Source organism: Nannobrachium achirus (genome assembly GCF_963921795.1).
Source record: "Nannobrachium achirus genome assembly, chromosome: 5".
In the NCBI taxonomy this organism is placed as follows: Eukaryota; Metazoa; Chordata; class Actinopteri; order Myctophiformes; family Myctophidae; genus Nannobrachium; species Nannobrachium achirus.
In genome coordinates this window covers 15,594,489-15,615,072 of record NC_137814.1, presented here as the reverse complement: position 1 = coordinate 15,615,072, position 20,584 = coordinate 15,594,489, and the positions used below count along the sequence as shown (strand labels likewise).

The 20,584-nt window shown below is 41.8% G+C and overlaps 1 protein-coding gene across 1 annotated transcript in view; it reads left to right on the top strand.

Moving 5' to 3' along the window:
* The window catches only part of astn1 (astrotactin 1), a gene marked incomplete at both ends in the record, with an annotated part of 673,839 nt that overhangs the window by 265,972 nt on the left and 387,283 nt on the right, over positions 1 to 20,584 (top strand). Inside the window, one exon of the mRNA XM_080725574.1 lies at positions 10,709 to 10,859. Within this exon, the coding sequence (XP_080581700.1) occupies positions 10,709 to 10,859 (151 nt within the window). The remainder of the gene's footprint in view (positions 1 to 10,708; positions 10,860 to 20,584) is intronic.

The window sequence follows — 20,584 nt, the reverse complement described above, 5'->3', positions numbered from 1 at the left end:
TTAGGCACTTGCACACATGCACTGAAATAAAGTATTTAAAATCGCTAAAACAATAGAACTAAATGAAAACATTTAACTCTCCCATCTTTGCTTTTCCCTAATTACAATCTAAAATTATGAAACCTTGTATGATATTCTTGCTCTGGGGTGGCATCGTTACCAAAGTTCCTAATTCCCACTGGGTTCATGTTCCTCCCTGCCTGGACAGGTGTTATGTCGACAAGTGTTCTGCTCAAAGTGTCCTTCTCCCTCGTACAGTCTTCACTACCTGGAATCCAGCACACAGTGGTTAATGTGTTTCATGTGTGCTCTGTTACTGTTTGAAAATAGTTTAGGTGCTTATTTGTATTCTTATTTATTTGCCCATTTCTAATATAATTACAGCAGAATGCACTTTTGAGATGTTGAAATTTGACACCACAGTAGGGACATCTATCTTCATTGTTGAGGTCAACTTAGCCAATGAGTCTAGCCTTAGTAGGTTGAAGAGCGTTGTAGAGCTGAACAGACACTTAACCTATGGTCCTTCCATTTTCAGTTCTATGTAATGCCCTTTCCAGGCACTGTATTACTGTTACAACACCTACATTAGAAATACTGAAACCCTCCTCCAAACATCCTTTACATCTCTAAACAATCACATCGATAATTTTGTACAATTAATTCTGCAAGTTCTATTATAATTAGTTTTCATGTAGAAAGAAACTAACAAATAAGATTCAGCAATTGAACACATCATTGAAACGGGGACTCAGCAGGAAAATCTGTTTGATTAACTTGGTTGCCACACACTGTGGAGCCACTGTCTAATAAAATATAATTCTGTGCAGTTGTATTTGACTATTGTAGCATTTTTTCCTTCCAGCCTAAAGTTGATCTTGGTCATCACTGTCTGCTAACATCAATGTGAAATAACCTATTGTACATGAACACTTATTTAGCTTGGTTATAACATCAGAGGGTCTGCTGGTAAGTAAATAAATTACATTAGGAATTGATTGCATTCTTTATTAGCAAAATGTTCATTAATCCAGGTTGTACAGTCAAAGTTGTACTGTAATCTGTTATGAAACACTGTTCATCATAGTAACTAGTTTGTTTTGGCCAAATGGTCTGTTTTTGTAATCATCCATTTCACATTTCATGGATGCTATGTACATTAAATGACAGAATAATAAAATACATTAGGCTATTGTGCACATTGTATCATCAATCATAAGAAAAAAATAAGAAACAATAAATATTGTATTTACAGTAAAAAGGTCAGGGCCGGAGGTAAGGTTAATTGTCTAGTTTTGATTTGCAGCATCTGTAAGTGACCTTTATCAGTGCTTTTATCGTGTGTATTAATAATATATGCATTTCTATTTTATTTAATGTATAAAAATGATTGATTAGTCAATTTAGTCAATAGTTTAAAAACAAATATCGTGTGGATATAGGTATATTATGTGAGGAACATAAACAACAGATTACTCACTTTTACCAGACATGGCAACTGCTGCCAAGAATGGAGAATTATGATTGGCTAGTGGAAAGGCCGCACCCCCATTGGCTCTCTGCCGATCACGTGATTATTGGCCGGTTCATTCGTGTGCGTGAGCGTTTCATTCGTGTGCGTGAGATGATGAAAGCATTCGTGATGAAGTAAACCAACAAAACAACTCGTAAATCAGTAAGAAAATATTCGTATTTTGTATTGTTTTTTTGTTTTGGCATTATAATCACTGCAGCTTCCCCAAAAACATTCATACTTTTTTTTTTTTTTACGGATATTTTTTTCCAATTAATTTGTTTACGTATAGTTTTTTTGGTAAAAATGTTTACGAGTAAAAAAAAAGGCAAAGTACGAATACGAATTTGAATTGGCCTTAATTTAACCCCATACCCTCCACCTTGGGCCCTGGTAACTCAGTCCCACTTTCCCCCCCCCCCCCTTATTGTGACGCCACTGATGAGTGCGGTTCGCCACAGGGCCGGCGGGAAGATGTGAGATGTTGGACTCTATAGTGGTTTATGTTAACACAGCATGGAGAGATTCTGATGGATGAACCCAGAAAGAGAAGAGGAAAAAGTGAAGAAAGAAGAAAGAAAAAAAGAAATTACCATAAGCCCGAGATAAGTTGAGGACGACTATATGCTGGAGGAAACTTGAATGCCATTAACAAAAGGGCAGAATTTCATTTGATTAATTTGTCTTTTAGAGAAGTTGATTAATCTTCAGACATTTGGACTCCCCCCCTCCCCCCTCCCCCTCTGGGAGACAGTGGTGTGTATAGTTATTCTCCTTCTCACTCTGGTGCGCGCCAGAGAAATGAGAAATGACTCAACACAATGGAACTCTCTTACTCAGAACCAGGGGCGTCACAAGGGGTAGGAAAGTGGGACTGAGTTACCGGGGCCCAAGGTGGAGGGGCCCTAGTAACTTTAGCTATTGAAAAATAGCAGATATACAAGCTCACAGCGCGGCACCGAGTGCCGCGCTGCGAGCTTGTAGATCTGCTATTTTTGAAAAGTCGTGAAAATGTGCGCAAATCTTTGAATATATGTATTTTTTAAGTGAACATTTGTAACTCAAATTTTGCTTCTGGGGGGGTCCCTGGAACTAAATATTTTGAGATGGGGGGTCCTTCACGTGAAAAAGTTTGAGCATCACTGACATGGAAACATAGGTTTCTTGGCACACATTTTCACGATTTTTCAAAAATAGCAGATCTACAAGCTCGCAGCGCGGCACTCGGTGCCGCGCTGTGAGCTTGTATATCTGCTATTTTTCAATAGTTAACATTCATGGGGGGCCCGCAGTGAATCCTTGTACCCAGGGCCCAGAATTTGGTGTGACGCCCCTGCTCAGAACTCAAGAGAGTAACAGATTCTTACAGACCGCCATTGATCCAAATCCACAACTGGCATGTCAATCGAATCAGCCCCGACTACCGCCACGGTACCTATGGCCACGTAAACTGCCACGCAAGGCTGCGTTAAATCTGATGATTACTGTCATGGACCTGGCGGAAGAGTGTTTTCAAATTGATTGGCATGGGTTTTCCACCCTATCTAGGTCGTCCTCAGACGAGCCCTCCATCGTTGTTTCCAGTCATCTCGGTTCTCCATACATCTGGCCAGCTCATTGGTGTTCTGTGTCCCTACGTCTTCCTTGAGTACGTCCACGTATGTTTTTGTGGGACGTCCTCGCGACCGGTGCCCATGTGTTGGCTCCCACAGTACCAATTTGCTGGCTGGAAGCTCCTGGTGTCTTTGGCAGTGTCCTGCTAGTCTCATTCTTCTGGTGGCAATTTTCTCGCTTACCCTTGGTATACCCTCATACAGGCTCCTGTTGGTAACATGTGCACTCCTGTTGATGTTGAGTACTGCACGCAACATTCTAGTGTAGCACCCATTTAGAGACTTCTGCAGGGTTGGCTTCAGGGTCCAGCATTCACTGCCATAGAGGAGAACAGACTCCACTGTTGCGAAGAAGAAGCTAAGTTTGATTTGGCGGGGGAGGCTAGAGTTCCATACACTCTTCTTAAAAAGCTCACACCTTCTGCAAGGAAGGGACACAATGTTCCCTAGCTGCCCGTTTTCCCGCTGTAAATATCTTCCTTTTCTTTTTATTTAATTTTCCTTTTTTCTTATTTTGAATACTTTTTTTCCCTTTTGTTATTGATGATATCCCATGCAAAGTACTGTGTTCTATCCGTCTGTCCTTCAATGTTATATGAGATACATAAAGTGGTTCCTGTGTAAATAAGCCTGTCAGTCAATCAGTCTGTCAGTCAGTCTGTCCGTCATGTCACACTTTTCCCCTAATCATATCTCCGCCACCGTTGCCCCAATCCATGCCAAACTTTGCACACACACTCCTTGGCTGCCAAACCACAACCGCCACCCTCATTTTCTCACATGGCCCTCTTCTAGCGCCACCATGAGGCCGATTCTTGCAAAACACATTTTTGGACACTGCTCCTACAGATTTGCCCTAAAATCACGCAAAGCGGTACACAGTATCTCTACAGTCATGTCATCAACATGGATCTGTCCCATTTCCCATATTCCCCCCTGATTGTCTACGATTGCTACGATTGCCTTCTAAAGTTTGTGTATGCGACCTGACGGTCGATTATCTCCCGATTTAGGGAGTCTTACTGGTTTGAATTATTCTATCATATTATGTTACCATGTACCATACACATACGATGTGAGGGTGTCTTCAGGCAATGTAGGATGAGTGAAGATCAATATGTTATGTATGTCATTTGCACAAACGCACAGAATAGGGTGATGCAATGTATCAGAAAAATGAATCATCACCATGTTTATTTTATGAACCAGTTCTAATCAACAATTCTGTGCAACCAAACTGAAGTCCTTTGTCATAGATTGAAAATGCAGTGGAATACAGAACGTTGTACAGATCCCTGTACAACTCGGCTGTACCACTTTCTCCACAGCCTTCGTTGTGGGCAAAGCTCAGCTCAGAATTGCAATTACCAGAGCACATGGTACAGTTACACGGTTGAAGCGCGCACGTTTATGTGCACTGTATCGCAGTGCTGTTTGTTTACCCATCTCAAAAAGCCCTCAATCTTCTTTTTTCTCTTTTTTTCAATATTTCATTTTCATTTGACGGCTCTCTCTTGAAGGGGAGATTGTGTAAATAATTCCATTTGGCTCTGATCTATGATGTGATGAAGGCTCCCTTCTGGCTTCCCTCGGGGGCCATGAGGGTCCTCCGCTACCGACTTAGAGACGCTATAGCCGCTGATTTACTCTGCTTTGGAGCTTATCCCCCATCACAGCCCCCCCACCCCCACCCCGGAGCCCACCATGTTTGATAATCATTTGTCAGTCACCATGTCTCACTCTGTGGCAGGGAAAACTAAGCAACATGCAGAAGATTCTGCAGAGTACCAGTTGAGAATTCAGTATCGTTGCTGTCGGGTAGAAACCTTGTATGTCCACAACCGGTCCTTTATTATCATATGTTTATATAAAGATTTAAATAAGATTTAAATAAAACATTTTAAAAAGTCTACTAGCCCACAGTATGCAGAGTTGTGGCGTGTTGTGAGATTGTAGATCGGCTATTTTCTCTGCTTTTGTGCGATCCTTTTTTTTATGATGAAGTCAATGGGCATTAATTTATGAAAAAAACATGTTGAAATATGGAGATTACAAGCTTTCTGCCCTACGGCAACAATATATATACATTAGTTTCCTCCCGTCGTCGTCTTCTCCCGTCTCCTGCTAAAAGATAATCGTATCTATAATCATATCTATGTTAATCTCGGGATCCACATGGGAATGGCATGTCTGTGGACCTCAGAATTTATGTCAGCCTGTGATGTCAGTCTTCTAGTACAGGGGTTCCCAAACTTTTTTGTCTCAGGGCACCCCATAAATATTTGTTTTAATCCGAGGCACCCCTACATTATAATTTTCACTCCCAGCACCTTATATTTATAACCGTTTGTTTTGTATTTATCATCTATAAAATGTACTAAACTAGTGAAAACGGCAGATCTACAAGCACACAACGCCTCGCACCGCGAGGCGTTGTGTGCTTGCAGATCGGCTGTTTTCACTAGTTTTGTGCGACAGTCTTGTATGATGAAGCAGGGCTTTGCTTTTCCAAAAAGACGTACACATTTGAAACTTGGATATACAAGGTTTCTGCCCGACAGTGACGATATTTTTGTGATTATGTTGCGCGGAAAACGTTGAGATAATAGCCATTTTGGTTAGAACTGACTGAAAATAACTTTGTACTTCAAGTATAAAATCATACTAAATAATATTTTTTTCAAGTGTCCAAATAAATTCCAAATATTATCAAATGATCTCGCGGCACCCCTGGACTGCTGTCACGGCACCCCAGGGTTCCCCGTCACCCACTTTGAAAACCCCTGTTCTAGTATGACGTCAGCTTTTTTATATCAAATGATAAGATATGGAAAAGTGAACATACATACACACACATCGTGGCAAAGTTGTTTGTGGTGGTGAGTCCTTTGATGTGAAATCTTTGCAATCTTTGTTTTAGTTGTCCTAGTCGTTGTTTATTCATGGGAGATTTAACTTATCTCCCGGATTAGAATAAGAAATGACTGCAGAGTAAACGTAGAAGAAGGGTACAGATGGGATAATTATCCCCCCCCCACACACACACACACACACACACACACACACACACACACACACACACACACACACACACACACACACACACACACACTTTGAGAACCAATGCTATATAGTCTTGAACTACACATCCCGAAAGATGAGAAAGGAAACCGTTATCTGTTTGCCATTTCCATTCACAACAATATATTTACATGTTACATTTTTGTATTTCCATTTCTGATAAACAGTCTTGCTTGTGAGACTAGAATGGCAGTAATAGGCTATATGCACAGCAGCCATTTTGGAGAGAAGTTGGACGGTCTTCTCACTTCCTTCAGAGGTGTTACCAATAATACTAATGAAGGCTCTGTTCCATTCTGGTCAAACAGAGTCAGGGTGCTGTAATATTGTGCATGTTGGCTCACTAGAAACACTCTGCTACACCAGTGGGTCTCAAAGTGTGGTCCAGGGACCCTCTTGGTTCCTTGGGGGTTTCAAATGACCCCTTAGAAGGTGTTACTCTTGAGAGTGTTCAAATATGGAACCAAATGCAGCCGTAAAAGGTTTGAGAACCACTCTGCTACATGAAATGGAACAGAGCCTTCATTAGTATCATTGGTATCACCTTTGAAGGAAGTGAGGAGACCATCCAACTTCTCTCCAAAACGGCTGTTTTGCATAAAGCCTATTGTGGCTTCGGTTCTGTTAAAGAGGTGGTGCCATAGTTTTGTACTTTTTCTGGTTTTCATGTGTCTAGTTCTAGGAGGTTGACAGTATTTCATTAGACCCCCTGGTGTGGTTGTTATGAGCAATTATGTATTCCCTTTGAATTTTGGGTTTCTTCCTCAAGGCTGCCACCTTGTGGGTCAAAAGTGCAGATCCAAAATCACAGATAGTGTGACATCATATAATGATCCCCTCCCCTTTTACCATTCACCCAACACTGTGGGTGTGGCTAACTTCAGTTGGGTCACCACCCACCTGACCAACCAGGCATACTTAACTCTTATACTGCTTTGGACGTTCCCGTTCGCCCCAATTCTCGAGGTCGCGCCGCGCCAATACGGCCGTTCGTTCGTTTACCTTGTTGATGTCCTTAAGGTGATGAGGGGTCGCGCCGCCGTGTACTGTAATCACATCGTCCGCAGTGATGGTCTTAAAAATCCATTATGCGTTAACATCAACGGAGACCAATTCTCTTCCGTGTTGATTTTCTCTGGCCCTGTGGCTCTGTGGCCAGTGACTGCTCTCAATGTATGGCAAGCGAGACCGGCCAAATTCACATTAATGGCATGACGCCGCCCTCTGCTGCCTGGTCTGCGAAAGTGCAGACCAGGCACTTCAAAAAAAAAAAAGAAAAAAAAAAAGAAAAAAAGAATGTCTATCTATCTACTATAACGTCGCAAAGGTAAGACGCTTTTTGATGGCACCAGACCCAATAAATAAATAAATAATCTGGCAGGGAAAAAGTTAATGAACCGGTGGGTGTGGCCACATAAAAACCTAATTTTAACTTTTTCTGTACACTTTTTTTTGGAAAGAATCTTCCTCCTAGCTTAATCATAATACCTGATAATCATGTTTATTTTTGGGGGGGAGGGGGGAAATCACCCCATCTTTTAGTAATGAGCTGGACAGACTGACCGGGAGACTCATGTTACTAAACATACATCCTACCTACACCAATGGTTACTATCAGAATATAGAGCTATTAAACATTTATTTTGGAAACATAAGATTTACCCTACATTTAAACAACCAAACACTGTTTGTCTTTCACACAGAAATGCTACCATTCTGGGTGATATTGTCGTTGTCAGGTGGAAACCTTGTATCTCCAAGTTTCAAATGTGTACGCTCTTTCACAAAGTAAAGCCCTGCTTCATCATCCAAGGCCGTGGCCGTCGCACAAGAATAGTGAAAACAGCCGATCTACAAGCACACAACGCCTCGCGTTGTGTGCTTGTAGATCGGCTGTTTTCACTAGTTTAAATCATTTTTAAAATGATAAACGCAAAACGAACGGTTTTGGACATACAAGGTTTTCTGCCGACGACGACGATATTGACACATTGCATTTCTGGGTGAGAGAAATTGAAATGCTGTCGTCAAATGCAGTTTCAGATGTTTCACTGTAACATCTGCCGCATTATGTTTTGCTCGCTGACGCGTTTTGACCTGCATTTGCGTTCCCAAAATAATCCTATCTCTCTGCATTTCAAGTGATTTTTTTTTATCATCCGCCGTACCAGGCCTGCGCTCACTGACTCCCCTCTGACAATGACGCAAAGGACAATTATAAAAAGAAAAATTGGTTTGTGAGATAAAATCAGTTGCGGAAGGCAATGAAGGGCTTTTTCCTTGTGTATGAGAAAGCAGACCAGCTGGTTTGAATGAATGTGAAAGGAAACAATAATACTATAGTTTTTTTTCTATCTTCTTCTCCCCTTATTCTTCTTCTTTGCAAGATCAAGGAGCATAATTTTGTTTCACCCTATGGCAAGGTTCATGGAAATTATAGCCTATTGCAGAAGTTGCTGTTTATTATCACCCAGTGCCATTCCTCCTCTTCAAAAGCAGCAAGGTCATTCATATTATCTAAAAAACACTCTTGAACGGCCATACACGTAGGCTATGTGTTTTATGATTCATCAACGCCAGTCTTTAGTGCATACAAACAGTCGATGAACTCGTACTATTTGACCTTGCTCCGGGGGCCACAGAAAGACAGAAACGGAAAAAAGCTGTTGCTCAGAGCAAGGTTGGAGCAATAAACATATATCTACCATGCTTTGAAGCAAACATGCCTGCTGCTTTGCATACAAAGTGCTTTCACACACACGCACGCACGCACAAACACACACATACACACGCACACACACACACACACACACGCGCACACACACACGCGCGCACACACACACACACACACACACACACACACACACACACACACACACACACACACACACACACACACACACACACACACACACACACACACACACACACACACACACACACACACACCTGTCATCGGGTGAGGGTAGTATAGCCTCGTAGTACAACCAGACATAATCAAATGATGGCAAGGCACACAGTTTGGCAGGTTTTTACCTTTTTTTCCCCCCCAAGTGCTAACCTGCCAACACTGATGAATGCTAACCTGGTGAATGTTAACCTTGTGAACCTAACCCTAACCCTTAGTTGAACTAATGAAACGTAGAAATATCTAGATTTTACCTCACTCACTCACTCACTCACTCACTCACTCACTCACTCACTCACTCATTCAATTCAAATATGCTTTATTGGCATGACAAGCATTCTTACATTGCCAAAGCATTACATACAGTTGATACAAATACACAGATAAACGAAGAGTATCTGTGATTTACGAGCTCACAACAATCAGATTTGAATCACATTTCAAACCACCTAGGAATGTAGGTTCAAATTAATTTCTATGTGTTACAGCAGTGGTACTCAGCCAGAGGTCTGGGGACCACCAGTGGTCCTTGAGTGGGTTCCAGGTGGTCCCCAGCTAAATGATGGGGAGTCAAATGGACCCTTAAAGAGCATAAAATGAAACCAAAAGGACCCGTAAGGGACATTTGGTTTCATTTTACGCTCTCAAGAGATAAATTGGTTCAATTATTGTTAAACATCTGCATAACTTAATTTACAAGAAGTCTACACCAGTGGTGGAAAAAGTACTCACATTGTTTACTTAAGTAAAAGTATCAATACTGCAATATAGAAAAACTCTGTTAGGGTGCCCTCACACCAAAGTACCTATGAGAGTGGAATCCGCGTTCCGCCAATGCATTTCAATGAGAGTGAAGCGGTTTCATGCCAGCAGAGGATTTCTGCAAAAAACGCTCCCTTCTTATGGGCGGATTCCACTCTCATAGGTATTTTGGTGTGAGGGCACCCTTACAAGTAAAAGTCTGGAATTCAAAATGTACTTGAGTAAAAGTATGAAAGTATTGGCATCAATGTACTTATATACCAAAAGTAAAAATTTACAAAATGTTTGAAAATAGCAGATCTACAAGCTCACGACGCGTTGTGAGCTTGTAGATCGTCTATTTTCAAATAGCCAAGGTATACAATTTGTCTGACATGGATTAATGTATGTTTTATAATATAATCATGTATATCTGTAAAGTAACTTGTAACTAAAGTTTTCAAATAATTGTAGTGGAGTAAAAGTACAATATTTAAATCCGAGATGTAGTGGAGTAGAAGTAAAAGTACTGAATACTGGAAATACTCAAGTAAAATAGAGATACCTCAAAACTGTACTTAAGTACAATACTTAAGTAAATGTACTTAGTTACTTTACAACACTGATCTACACAGAAGAAGAAGAATTAGAGCCATTTTGATCAACGTTTGCCTGTTGTCTCTCCCAGTGGTACCACATCAATACAGCATGGAATTGTGGACAAAGTCTTATCCATGACTCAAATGCCCTATAAATAATAGACCTTGATATGAACAGGTTTGAAAACCACAGTGTTACAGTATACTGTATAATAATAATACCCTTCTATGTTTTTATTTCGTATATTTGCAGAGAGGAGCTGATGATCAGTTCGTCCTTCGACAGCCTGGAAGTGCTCCTGGACTCGTTCGGACCGGTCAGGGACTGCACCAAGGACAACGGCGGCTGCAGCCGCAACTTCCGCTGCATCTCCGACCGCAAGCTGGACTCCACCGGCTGCGTGGTGAGTCACGCCTCGCCGGACACCCGGCCACCGTTAATGTCACCCATATTTATCCTTTTTATGACCAGACGCCCAAAGGTGACTTTTTCCAGCGTCTAGCTGGAGGAGCAAGAGACACTCGAAATGTTACCTTTGGGGGTAAGAGTTACGGATTAAATGTCCATGAGAGTGTGATCCAGTGTGTGTGGACTCTTTACTTTCTTAGTTTCATCTGTCCAGCACCCGCGGTTTTATCGTCTGGATGTGCGTGCCTTTGTAAGCGTTTTACTTTTGCTGTCACTCCCGTAGATATTTCACCACTTAAACCCTATAATACTTCATTGACCTGGGTTCCCCAGGGCTCCATCCTTGTCCCGCTCCTCTTTTATTCACCTCTGCAGCAAATCTCTTTGGGATGCTAGCGTTCATGGCGGACGAGGTAATTCTCTCCAGGGATTTCTTTCCGTTGGTGTGGTAAAATGTGTGAACCTCGATTTACCACTTGTTTTCATACGACGAGGCTGCGTAGCGATCGCCCCATTTTCAGAAAAGTTTCGAAAGCGATCAGAAGTTTAAAGATGGCACGAACAACACAGTTCAAGGCTTTTATGAATATGTATGGCCACGTCTCGCAGACCTAGACCGATTCGTAATGTCAAGGACAGCCGGTAGTTCACGCACCCTCTTCCTGAACGCTTTCGTCTCTTATTCCCGGTCTGATGTACTTCTCACACAGACATTTTCATTACATCTGACTTAAACTTTGATATCTGTCTGGGAAACTAGCGAATGTACCAGACAGGTTTGTTTTGTTCTCCATCTGCTTCGGGGGGGGGGGGGGGGGGGGGGGGGGGGGGTTGCTCCTGTAAAGCCCCATCTGCTGAAGATTGTATAGTTTGGTTATTTTGGAAAATTTCTCAGTCCAGTCTGTCAGGGTTGCTCCGCTCTGAAACTCTTGGATGGTCTGTCAACTGAGGCCCAATGGTGGTGAAAATGGTGTTTCCGTCTGAGTGGCTGCAGGTGAGGAGAGCCAGCTTTCATCCAAAGCTGGAGAGATGATTTATAGACTTTATGAATATATCCTGCTAGTTGTTGTACGGATTGTTCTTTCGGTGCACATCGCTATATTGTATATTGTTTACTGTGCTGTGGCCGGTGCATTGCGATGCTTCAATTGTTGGCAGATGTTTCATCATTTGCCGTTCGTCCCTCATGAGCGTGTGCAGAGACGTGCTGGCCATTGGGAAAAGCGGGACAACTCCCGAACGGCCGGCCATTAGGAAAAAATGTAAAATAAAATGTCGGCCTTCGTTCCATTTTGGGGGCTGTGCGGCCAACAAAGTAAATCGTCAATGTCGGGCGGAAACCTCGTGTCTCCAAGTTTAAAATGTATACATTTTTTCGCAAAGCAAAGCCCTGCTTCATCATACAAGGCTGTTGCACAAAAGTAGTGAAAACAGCTTAATTTAAATCATTTTTAAAATGATGAATACAAAACAAACGGTTTTGGACAAGGTTTCCACCCGACAACGACAAAATATAACTTTAAAAAAAAAGAGGGCCTCTCCAACTCTTTTTCCAGGGCTGAATCAGGGGCCCAGCACGTTCCTGAGCGTGTGTGTGTGTGTGAGAGAGAGAGAGACGTGACTAACAGAAATGAGATGAAAGATACAGAACATGTATTCTGCAAGTGTGGGATAGAAACTAGATTAAGAGATTAGTTTTCTCTCTTTTTTCGTTATTAATTTTAGCCACGGCACACAGTGCAGCCTATGCATTTCTGCCCATAACCCGCTGTAATACTTTTTGAAGATATTACGTTTGCTTTACCGCAGTGAACTTTTTCTAATAATGGCTCCCCAGTAATGCTCTTACAGGGCTTAGAAAGGCAAACACGTGAAAATAAGTGTGTTTTTAATCAAAAGCATGTTCACTCCGTTCTCTTAATTTACACAATTCTACACATTTAGAAAATTGTTGTTTTGATTGACGTTTTGCCTGTTACAATCTATCCTATGGTACCACATCAATACAGCACGGAATTGTGGACAAATTCCTTATCCAACGATAACCAAATATTGTAAGTTTGGGGTCTGAGAGGCTAAATCTCATCAAATGGTGGTCCATGTCTCAAATGCCTGATAAATAATGGGCCTTGGGATATGAAAAGGGTTGTAGACCCTTAATACTATGATGTTCATGATGATATGAAAAGGTTTGTAGACCATTAATACTATGATGTTCAGATCACTGGGCCGGTGCATAGAGCTTTAGTCTTACTGTAGGTGTTGGCTTTTGGAAATATGTTGCAGCGAAGTCATCTGCACCGGCCAGTGTACTGCCATGAAGTCCTTTAGCTGTTCATCGGAATCTTGCCAAGTGATATTGTGAGCTGGATTTAATAACTAAGTTTTAATCTATTTTTGCAGAAGACAGTTATTTTCATCAAAGCGTAATATGTCACTGGTCACAGTTTTAGAATTGTAATTTAAATACAAAGAAGCGATGTGTGCAGTATCGATAGCGAAAAAGCAACTCTCTATCTCTTAGCTCCGCATTGGTCACGTCATCTTGAAAATGGATCGGTTTGCCTTTGCTAATGCAATTAAGAGCCTCTGGACTTCTTGAAGGCCCGGTTCCGCTGTTCATTCAAAAAAACAAATGCGTAGAAAATCACCTCGTTTATTTCCCGCGGGCTCGTAAATGCCACAAACCTCCTGCTCGGGGAAAATTACATCTCTAGCTCATGCAATTAGATTCCGTCACCAATTTATTGCGGCTGTCTGAAAAAGCTGGCCTTCCATTGGCTCGTCTCTTGGCCGGTGCCCGTGGCCAGGCCTCAGAGGCGCAGTTATACTTTCTTTTATTCTTTTTTTTTTACCAGAAAACACACTGTCATCTGACTTGATAGAGTTACCGTTAGTAGACTGCTGCACTAGGAGAATGCCAATAACGCTATCCTATCTGAAATGACTTTATACACTCTCTGACAGGAGTCCTCGAGTTGTTACAATATGTTGCAAATCCTTGCCAAGAGCCAAATATGCGTCCAATTTCTGCCTTGTACGGAACCCCCCCATAAAAAAAGACATCACAGAAAATGAGATTTCCATTTCCTGGCCAAGGCTTTGAAGTGTCACGATGCATTTGATTTTGTATTAATCCTTTCTTACCTCCTCAGCAATTGCAAAAAGCAACGGTACGATCTTTTGTCGAAGACATTTATCCCTATCTTGGACAACCGTTGGTAATCAGCTTCTGCATTGTTGCAGCATGTTGCAAGGATTTGCCAAGAGCGACAGGATATCAGAGAGCAAAATGAGAGTCTTAATATGGATGAAAAGGAAATGACAATGAAAATAATGTATTGCCAAATCTGTGGTTTCTCAAGATTCATGAAGTCTTTATGTATTTTTCTACAATCCGTATGTGAATGATACCAGTGAATCTCAGTTTTCCTTATACTCAGGAAGAATTGAATATCTGTTTGTCAGTCATCACTACCCCTAGCTGAAGAGTGTGGCATGTAAACAGTGGTGTCAAGTAACTAATACATTTTCGCAACTATGTGTTAAAAAACTAAAATTTATAGTCATTTTTACTTTGTTCAATTTTCAATACTTTTACTTCTACCCTATAGATGAAGAGTGTGTTGCATCACACTGAAATAGACTTCCGTAGTGAATGAGCTGGAAAGCTCAGGGAGCAAGATTCTAAAGCTGATAGCTGGAGCATGGAGGGGGGATTTTGTTTAGAGGATTTGAGGCAATATCTTTCAGATCTGTTATTGCTTGGGAAAAAAGGCTTATTTTGGGCACAAAGAGACGCAATGGCCTGTGAAGACAAGAATGTTGAATTCATCATTTGGGGAGGTTTTGCATTGTGTTTAAAAAAGACCAGATCATATTCTCATACTTCTGTGGATTTTTAATTTTTTATTTTTTTTTTATTTAGCACACTATTTGTTTATTTTTAAAGTTACAATCCGTAGGTTTTAAGCCTAGTTCGGAACAAAGGTTTGTGGCGAGACAAAACCGGTTTAAGCTCAATGTTGACACGGCGTACGACCCTCCATGGCCGATGGAGAGCGGCAATTGCAACAACAAACTACAACAAAGGTGGGGACACATCTAGTGTCCAGTCTGGCGCTGCTTCAAGAAACTTTATTGACATTGTGATCCTGTGGCTGACCTACCTGACACCACGGTCTAAATATCTCAGTGGAAGAGTGGGGAGGCTACCTCCAACCACTGCAGATCTGCTAGTTATGTTGTGTTAACTTGCTTTACCGTGCACATTGGTGTCATTTCAGATTTTAACCATTATTTTATACTTCCGCTATTAGATATTATTTACAATACAAGCTCATAGCATCAGCTCATAGAGTCTCTCAGTGCCTCGCTGAGCTTGCAGGTTTGCTATTTTCGACGAATCTTTGAATATAGATTAGATATATATTCTTTGTACATTTTTTATTCAAATCTTTGCTTCTGGAGTGCAGTGGAACAAAATATTTTGAGATGGGGTTCAGCAGCCAAATACATACATAATGTTGGGGGTCCTTGACATCAAAAGATTCCACTGATACTGTAGTAGCATAGGGTTTTCAGAAAAGGCTAAGGATTTAGAAGACATCTGTCGAATCCGTGTCAAAGTCTAAAGGGCTTTGCACACATACGCGTTTTTTTTTCGCGCGAAAAAATAAAACTGAAAATTTCATTTTTTTAAAGAAAACAATGATTCTCTACGACCTCATGCACACCGGCTCCAAATTTGCCATGCGGCAGGTGGCTGCGGCAGTGCGTCTTTTCCCGATCGAACCCAGTTCGATTCGTACGTCTTGTCGCATTCGGTAAAAACTCATTGACTCCTTTTATGACTCCTTTTCGGATCCGCAGTGTGGATTCCACACAGCATTGCACACCAAATCCAATGCGTTTTAATCATGCAGCAAACGGGAAAAACGCAATGGTTGAAAATCACGCCTGTGTGCAAAGCCCTTTTATTCATTAATTTAGGCCTAGAATTATTGAATGCTTTAACCAGTGAAAAATAGCAGATATATAAACTCACAGCGCGGCACCGAGTGCAGCGCTGCGAGCTTGTAGATCTGCTATTTTTGGAAAAAGTCATGAAAATGTGTGCAAATATTTGAATATATGTATTTTCAAAGGGAACGTTTGTAACTCAAATTGCTGCGAGCTTGTAGATCTGCTATTTTTGGAAAAAGTCATGAAAATGTGTGCAAATATTTGAATATATGTATTTTCAAAGCGAACGTTTGTAACTCAAATTTTGCTTCTGGGTGGTCCCTGGAACTAGATATTTTGAGATGGGGTCCGTGGCCAAATAAATATCATTTTGGGTGTCCTTCACATGAAAAGGTTTGAGAACCACTGACATGGTAGTCTCTCAAGAACAGACTAACTGAGCTCCAGTTGAAGTGACGATGGCTAGCCAGATTGCGGGTTAAAATAAGTTGCAGATTGTGGCCTTAATTACCAGCACGTAAAATCTCTACAGCTATGACATCTATCATCACCTCCGATGAGAGGCGATGAGAGCCCCCCCCCCGCCCTCCCCTCTGCACCCCCCATAGCTCTGGCGACAATGCTCCCAGCTGCAGCTGCGTACATTACTGCGCATTTTAAGTAATTACCTTGTGACTGTCAAGCTTATAAATGAGCTTCTCATCCGTCTAATCAGGGTGGTAAACTGGCTGGGGGCCCCTTCAGTGCTCTTGATTTCCACTGCAATCAATTAACACCTTGTCTGAGTCCATGCTGCCAGCTAGAGCGTTGCACGCAGCCATCACCCTGTCTGTCAGGACTACGTTTAATGCAGCTCCGCGTGGGTGATAGTCGAGCGGACCGGACCGACCAATCGGCGTCCGCATTCGCACGGCACCCCTGGAGAGAGGCGGCGAGGGGTCCTCCTTCAGAAACGAGAGCCTGATAATCACCAGATGATTGTGAGATTAATTGGCGCCACTTGTCGTTCATCATGGCATCATGTGTGTGCAGGGGCGTCACAAGGGGTGGGAAAGTGGGACTGAGTTACCCGGGCCCAAGTTGGTGGGGCCTTAATTATTTTATAGTTCAGCTGTTCAAAAATAGCAGATATACAAGCTCACAGCGTGGCACGCGAGCTTGCAGATCTGCTATTTTTGAAAAGTCTTGAAAATGTGTGCATATCTTTGAATGTATGTATTTTTTAAGCGAACATTTGTAACTCAAATTTTGCTTCTGTGGGGTCCCTGGAATTAAATATTTTGAGATGGGGGTCCGTGGCCAAATACATATCATTTTGGGGGTCCTTCACATGAAAAAGTTTAAGCACCACTAACATAGAAGCATAGTTTTTTTTTTTTTTAAAACCTTAGAAGGATTTGAAATATTCAAAGATTTCAAAAATAGCAGATCTGCAATTTTTCAATAGCACAACATTATGCGTTCCCAGTCTAAATGGGTTAAACCCCCTCCCCCTATGAAGTACATTCATGGGGGGCCCGCAGTGAATCCTTGTACCCAGGGCCCAGAATTTGGTGTGACACCCCTGCACGTGTGTGTGAGACATCCTGCTGGGCAGTGACGTTGGCATGACTTGTTTGGCGTGCATACGTACCTCTCATTTCCGTCTATCAGACCTAGTTGCCTGTTTTGATAGATACTGTAGCTAATTATACCGTGCAGATGTACTTTACAGTATGTCGGTTAATTGTTTACACATGCCATGCATGTTATTTAGATATCACGTTGTTTAGACAGATGCTACGCTTGTTGTTTGCCTGCCTGGTGTCCTATAGTTACTTTGTATCATTTACGGTAATTTTATTCATTGCAACACTCCGATCTTACACTTTCGGAAGTCACTCAGGATAAGAGTGTCTGCTAAATGCCTAAATTGTAAAATTGTGTTAGCATTTCATTATGCTTGTCGTTATCAGTGGTGTAAAGTAACTAAGTACAGGCCTACTGTGCAATTTTGAGGGCCTTTTTTCCCCTAGTTGAGTGTTTCCAATGTTCAATACCTTTGCTTCTACTTCACAACATTATACTTTTCTCCACAATATTTCATGATGGGCCCTCTTTTGTACTTCAGCCATCAATCTGCGATATACAGTACAGTATGTAGTTCAAGTTCAACACGCGTTGTGAGCTCGTAGATCGGCTATTTTTGAACACAGGACTTTTTACTTGCAGTGATATTGTGATATTGCTACTTTTACTTAAGAGTAGTTCACCAATTTTCAACCTGTCTTCATATAATAGTTCCTCACTAATGGTCATGATAAAATATCACAATTTTTTTCTACTTAGTCCAAGTCTCCTAGGAGAGCTGTGGGAAGTTCAGAATCCATAGTCTTGTGACATCATCATTTTCCCCAAAAAAAATGTTATCAATATTTAAAAAAATAAAAAAATAAATAGATTTTTATTATCGCGAGAACAATGGCTTCCACTTTAAAATTGCAACTTTTCAGGAATAGAAAGCCTGCAGTTTCTATAAGCTGGATTGGCAATCGATGATGTCACAAGACTATGGGTTTCTGACCTGCCCACAGCCCTCCTCTGAAAAAAAGAAAAAAAAAAAAAAAAGAAAAGCTATTTTTGAGTGAGGATCAATTATATGAACATAGGTTGAAAAGTGGTGGAGTGCCCCTTTCTTAAGTAAAAACGCCCACTCGACTTACGCCCACTCGTTGTTATGGAGATCTCAATGTCTGTAGAAGTAGATTTACATACAGTAGTACTTCTGTTTGTTTGTTTCTGTAAAAAAAGAAAGGAAATGGGAAGAGAGAGCGCATACAGAAGAGTCCCTGATTGACAGCATAGCTAATAATATCACAGCAGGTGCCCTTCTCACTTGTAACTGTTGCTATGCAGTTTCCATTATGCAGTAATGGAAACAATTATGGTTTCTTACAACGTGGCCGGCTCTGTAGCCTTCCGTGCAATCATTGCCTCCAGATATAGAATGGTATACTTGTATTATGTTCAATTTCATTTTATTGAATCTAGAATCCTCCCCAACCATGGATTAGGAATGTATAGACAACCAGAGCAGTTACGTTCTCAACCTTTTCAGGTTCTCCACCAACGAGATCATTAATGTTTTCATCCCTGGCTGTCTGTCTCTTTGTCAGTCTGTCTGTGAAATGCTATTATTGCAAGGGCCTTTTCACCCCAGAAAGAGATATTTCATAGGATACACTGCATTTCTTTCGAGCGACTTTACATTATTGCGTCATGTTTGCTTACCACTCTCATGTGTACGGCACACTGGATCTAATTATTTGGACAACCTGGAAGGATCTGGGAAATTAACATGATTTCCATGTCTATCGTGAACATTATCTTTTCAGTAACCTATTTGTGTGCTTATGAACTAAACTGAAAAGCTCCTATACTTTACGCGTGCACTTTCTCCTATTTCTCACCCATTTAGACCTAGAATTAATGCTTTAAACTATTGAAAAATAGCAGATATACAAGCTCACAGCACGGCACTGAATGCCTGAGTGCCACGCTGCGAGCTTGTGATCTTTGAATATATGTCATTTTAAAGCGAACATTTGTAATTCAAAATTTTCTTCTGGGGGGTCCTGGAACTAAATATTTTGAGATGGGGGTCCGTGGCCAAATACATATCATTTGGGGGGTCCTTGACATGAAAAAGTTTGAGCACCACTGACATAGAAACATAGGTTTTTCAGAAACCTATATTAGGATTTAGGAGATTATAATTACATCTAACGATGCTTCTCCTCCATTCACGTTTGGTGAATGTAGCCTTGGCCAGGAAAATTTGATGTCTTCAGGTGGTTACCATCGATCATAAGGTGTTTCGACCCACAAACCACAACACCCTCCTGATGGCCGGGTCGGCAGTGGTGGCCAAATCACTGCCCATCTCCTCCTCCTGACCAAGGCTAAACTCCCCTCTCCTGCTCTATTAGTTTTTTCCCAACAAGAGGCTTCTCTGGGGAGGTATTGGGTGGGTCCCTCCTGAGGTCTTGAGGTGACACAGGTGCGTAGAGTTCTCCAGTACTGTGGGATTATTCCTGCCTGGAGTTCTCCTTCGTCTCACCAACTCACCAACCAAGTTGTGCGCTGCACCTGTGACCCCTCTTCTCCACACTTGGTCCTGGCTTGATGTATTTTTACCTTTTGTGTTCCTGCAGATGTTCTCGCAGTGACACTTTACTTCCAATTTCTCCCCAGCTGATGTTGTTTAGGTGAGCCATCTCGTTGGCTGTGATTAGTTAAGGGCTGTTACCGTTGTGTTTGTATTGTTGAGTCTCACATACTCCCCCCCTCTCGGGAGACTCTGAGGGTATCTGAATAAATGTCTGTAGCTTGAGTTGGTGCCCTCTCGCGAGTGCTGTGCATGAGGTTGCTAACCTCATACACCCACGCCAGGCTCTTCCTGGTGGTCAGCTGTCTCTCCAGCGTCACAGACCTTCCTCGGTTTCCATCCAGACTTTCCTGGAAGTCACTGGTTGCCCAGAGTTCTATGATTATAATTACATCTAACGATGCTTCTCCTCCATTCACGTTTGGTGAATGTAGCCTTGGCCAGGAAAATTTTATGTCTTCAGGTGGTTACCATCGATCATAAGGTGTTTCGACCCACAAACCACAACACCCTCCTGATGGCCGGGTCGGCAGTGGTGGCCAAATCACTGCCCATCTCCTCCTCCTGACCAAGGCATATATAGAATCTGGTCAATACATTCAAAGACT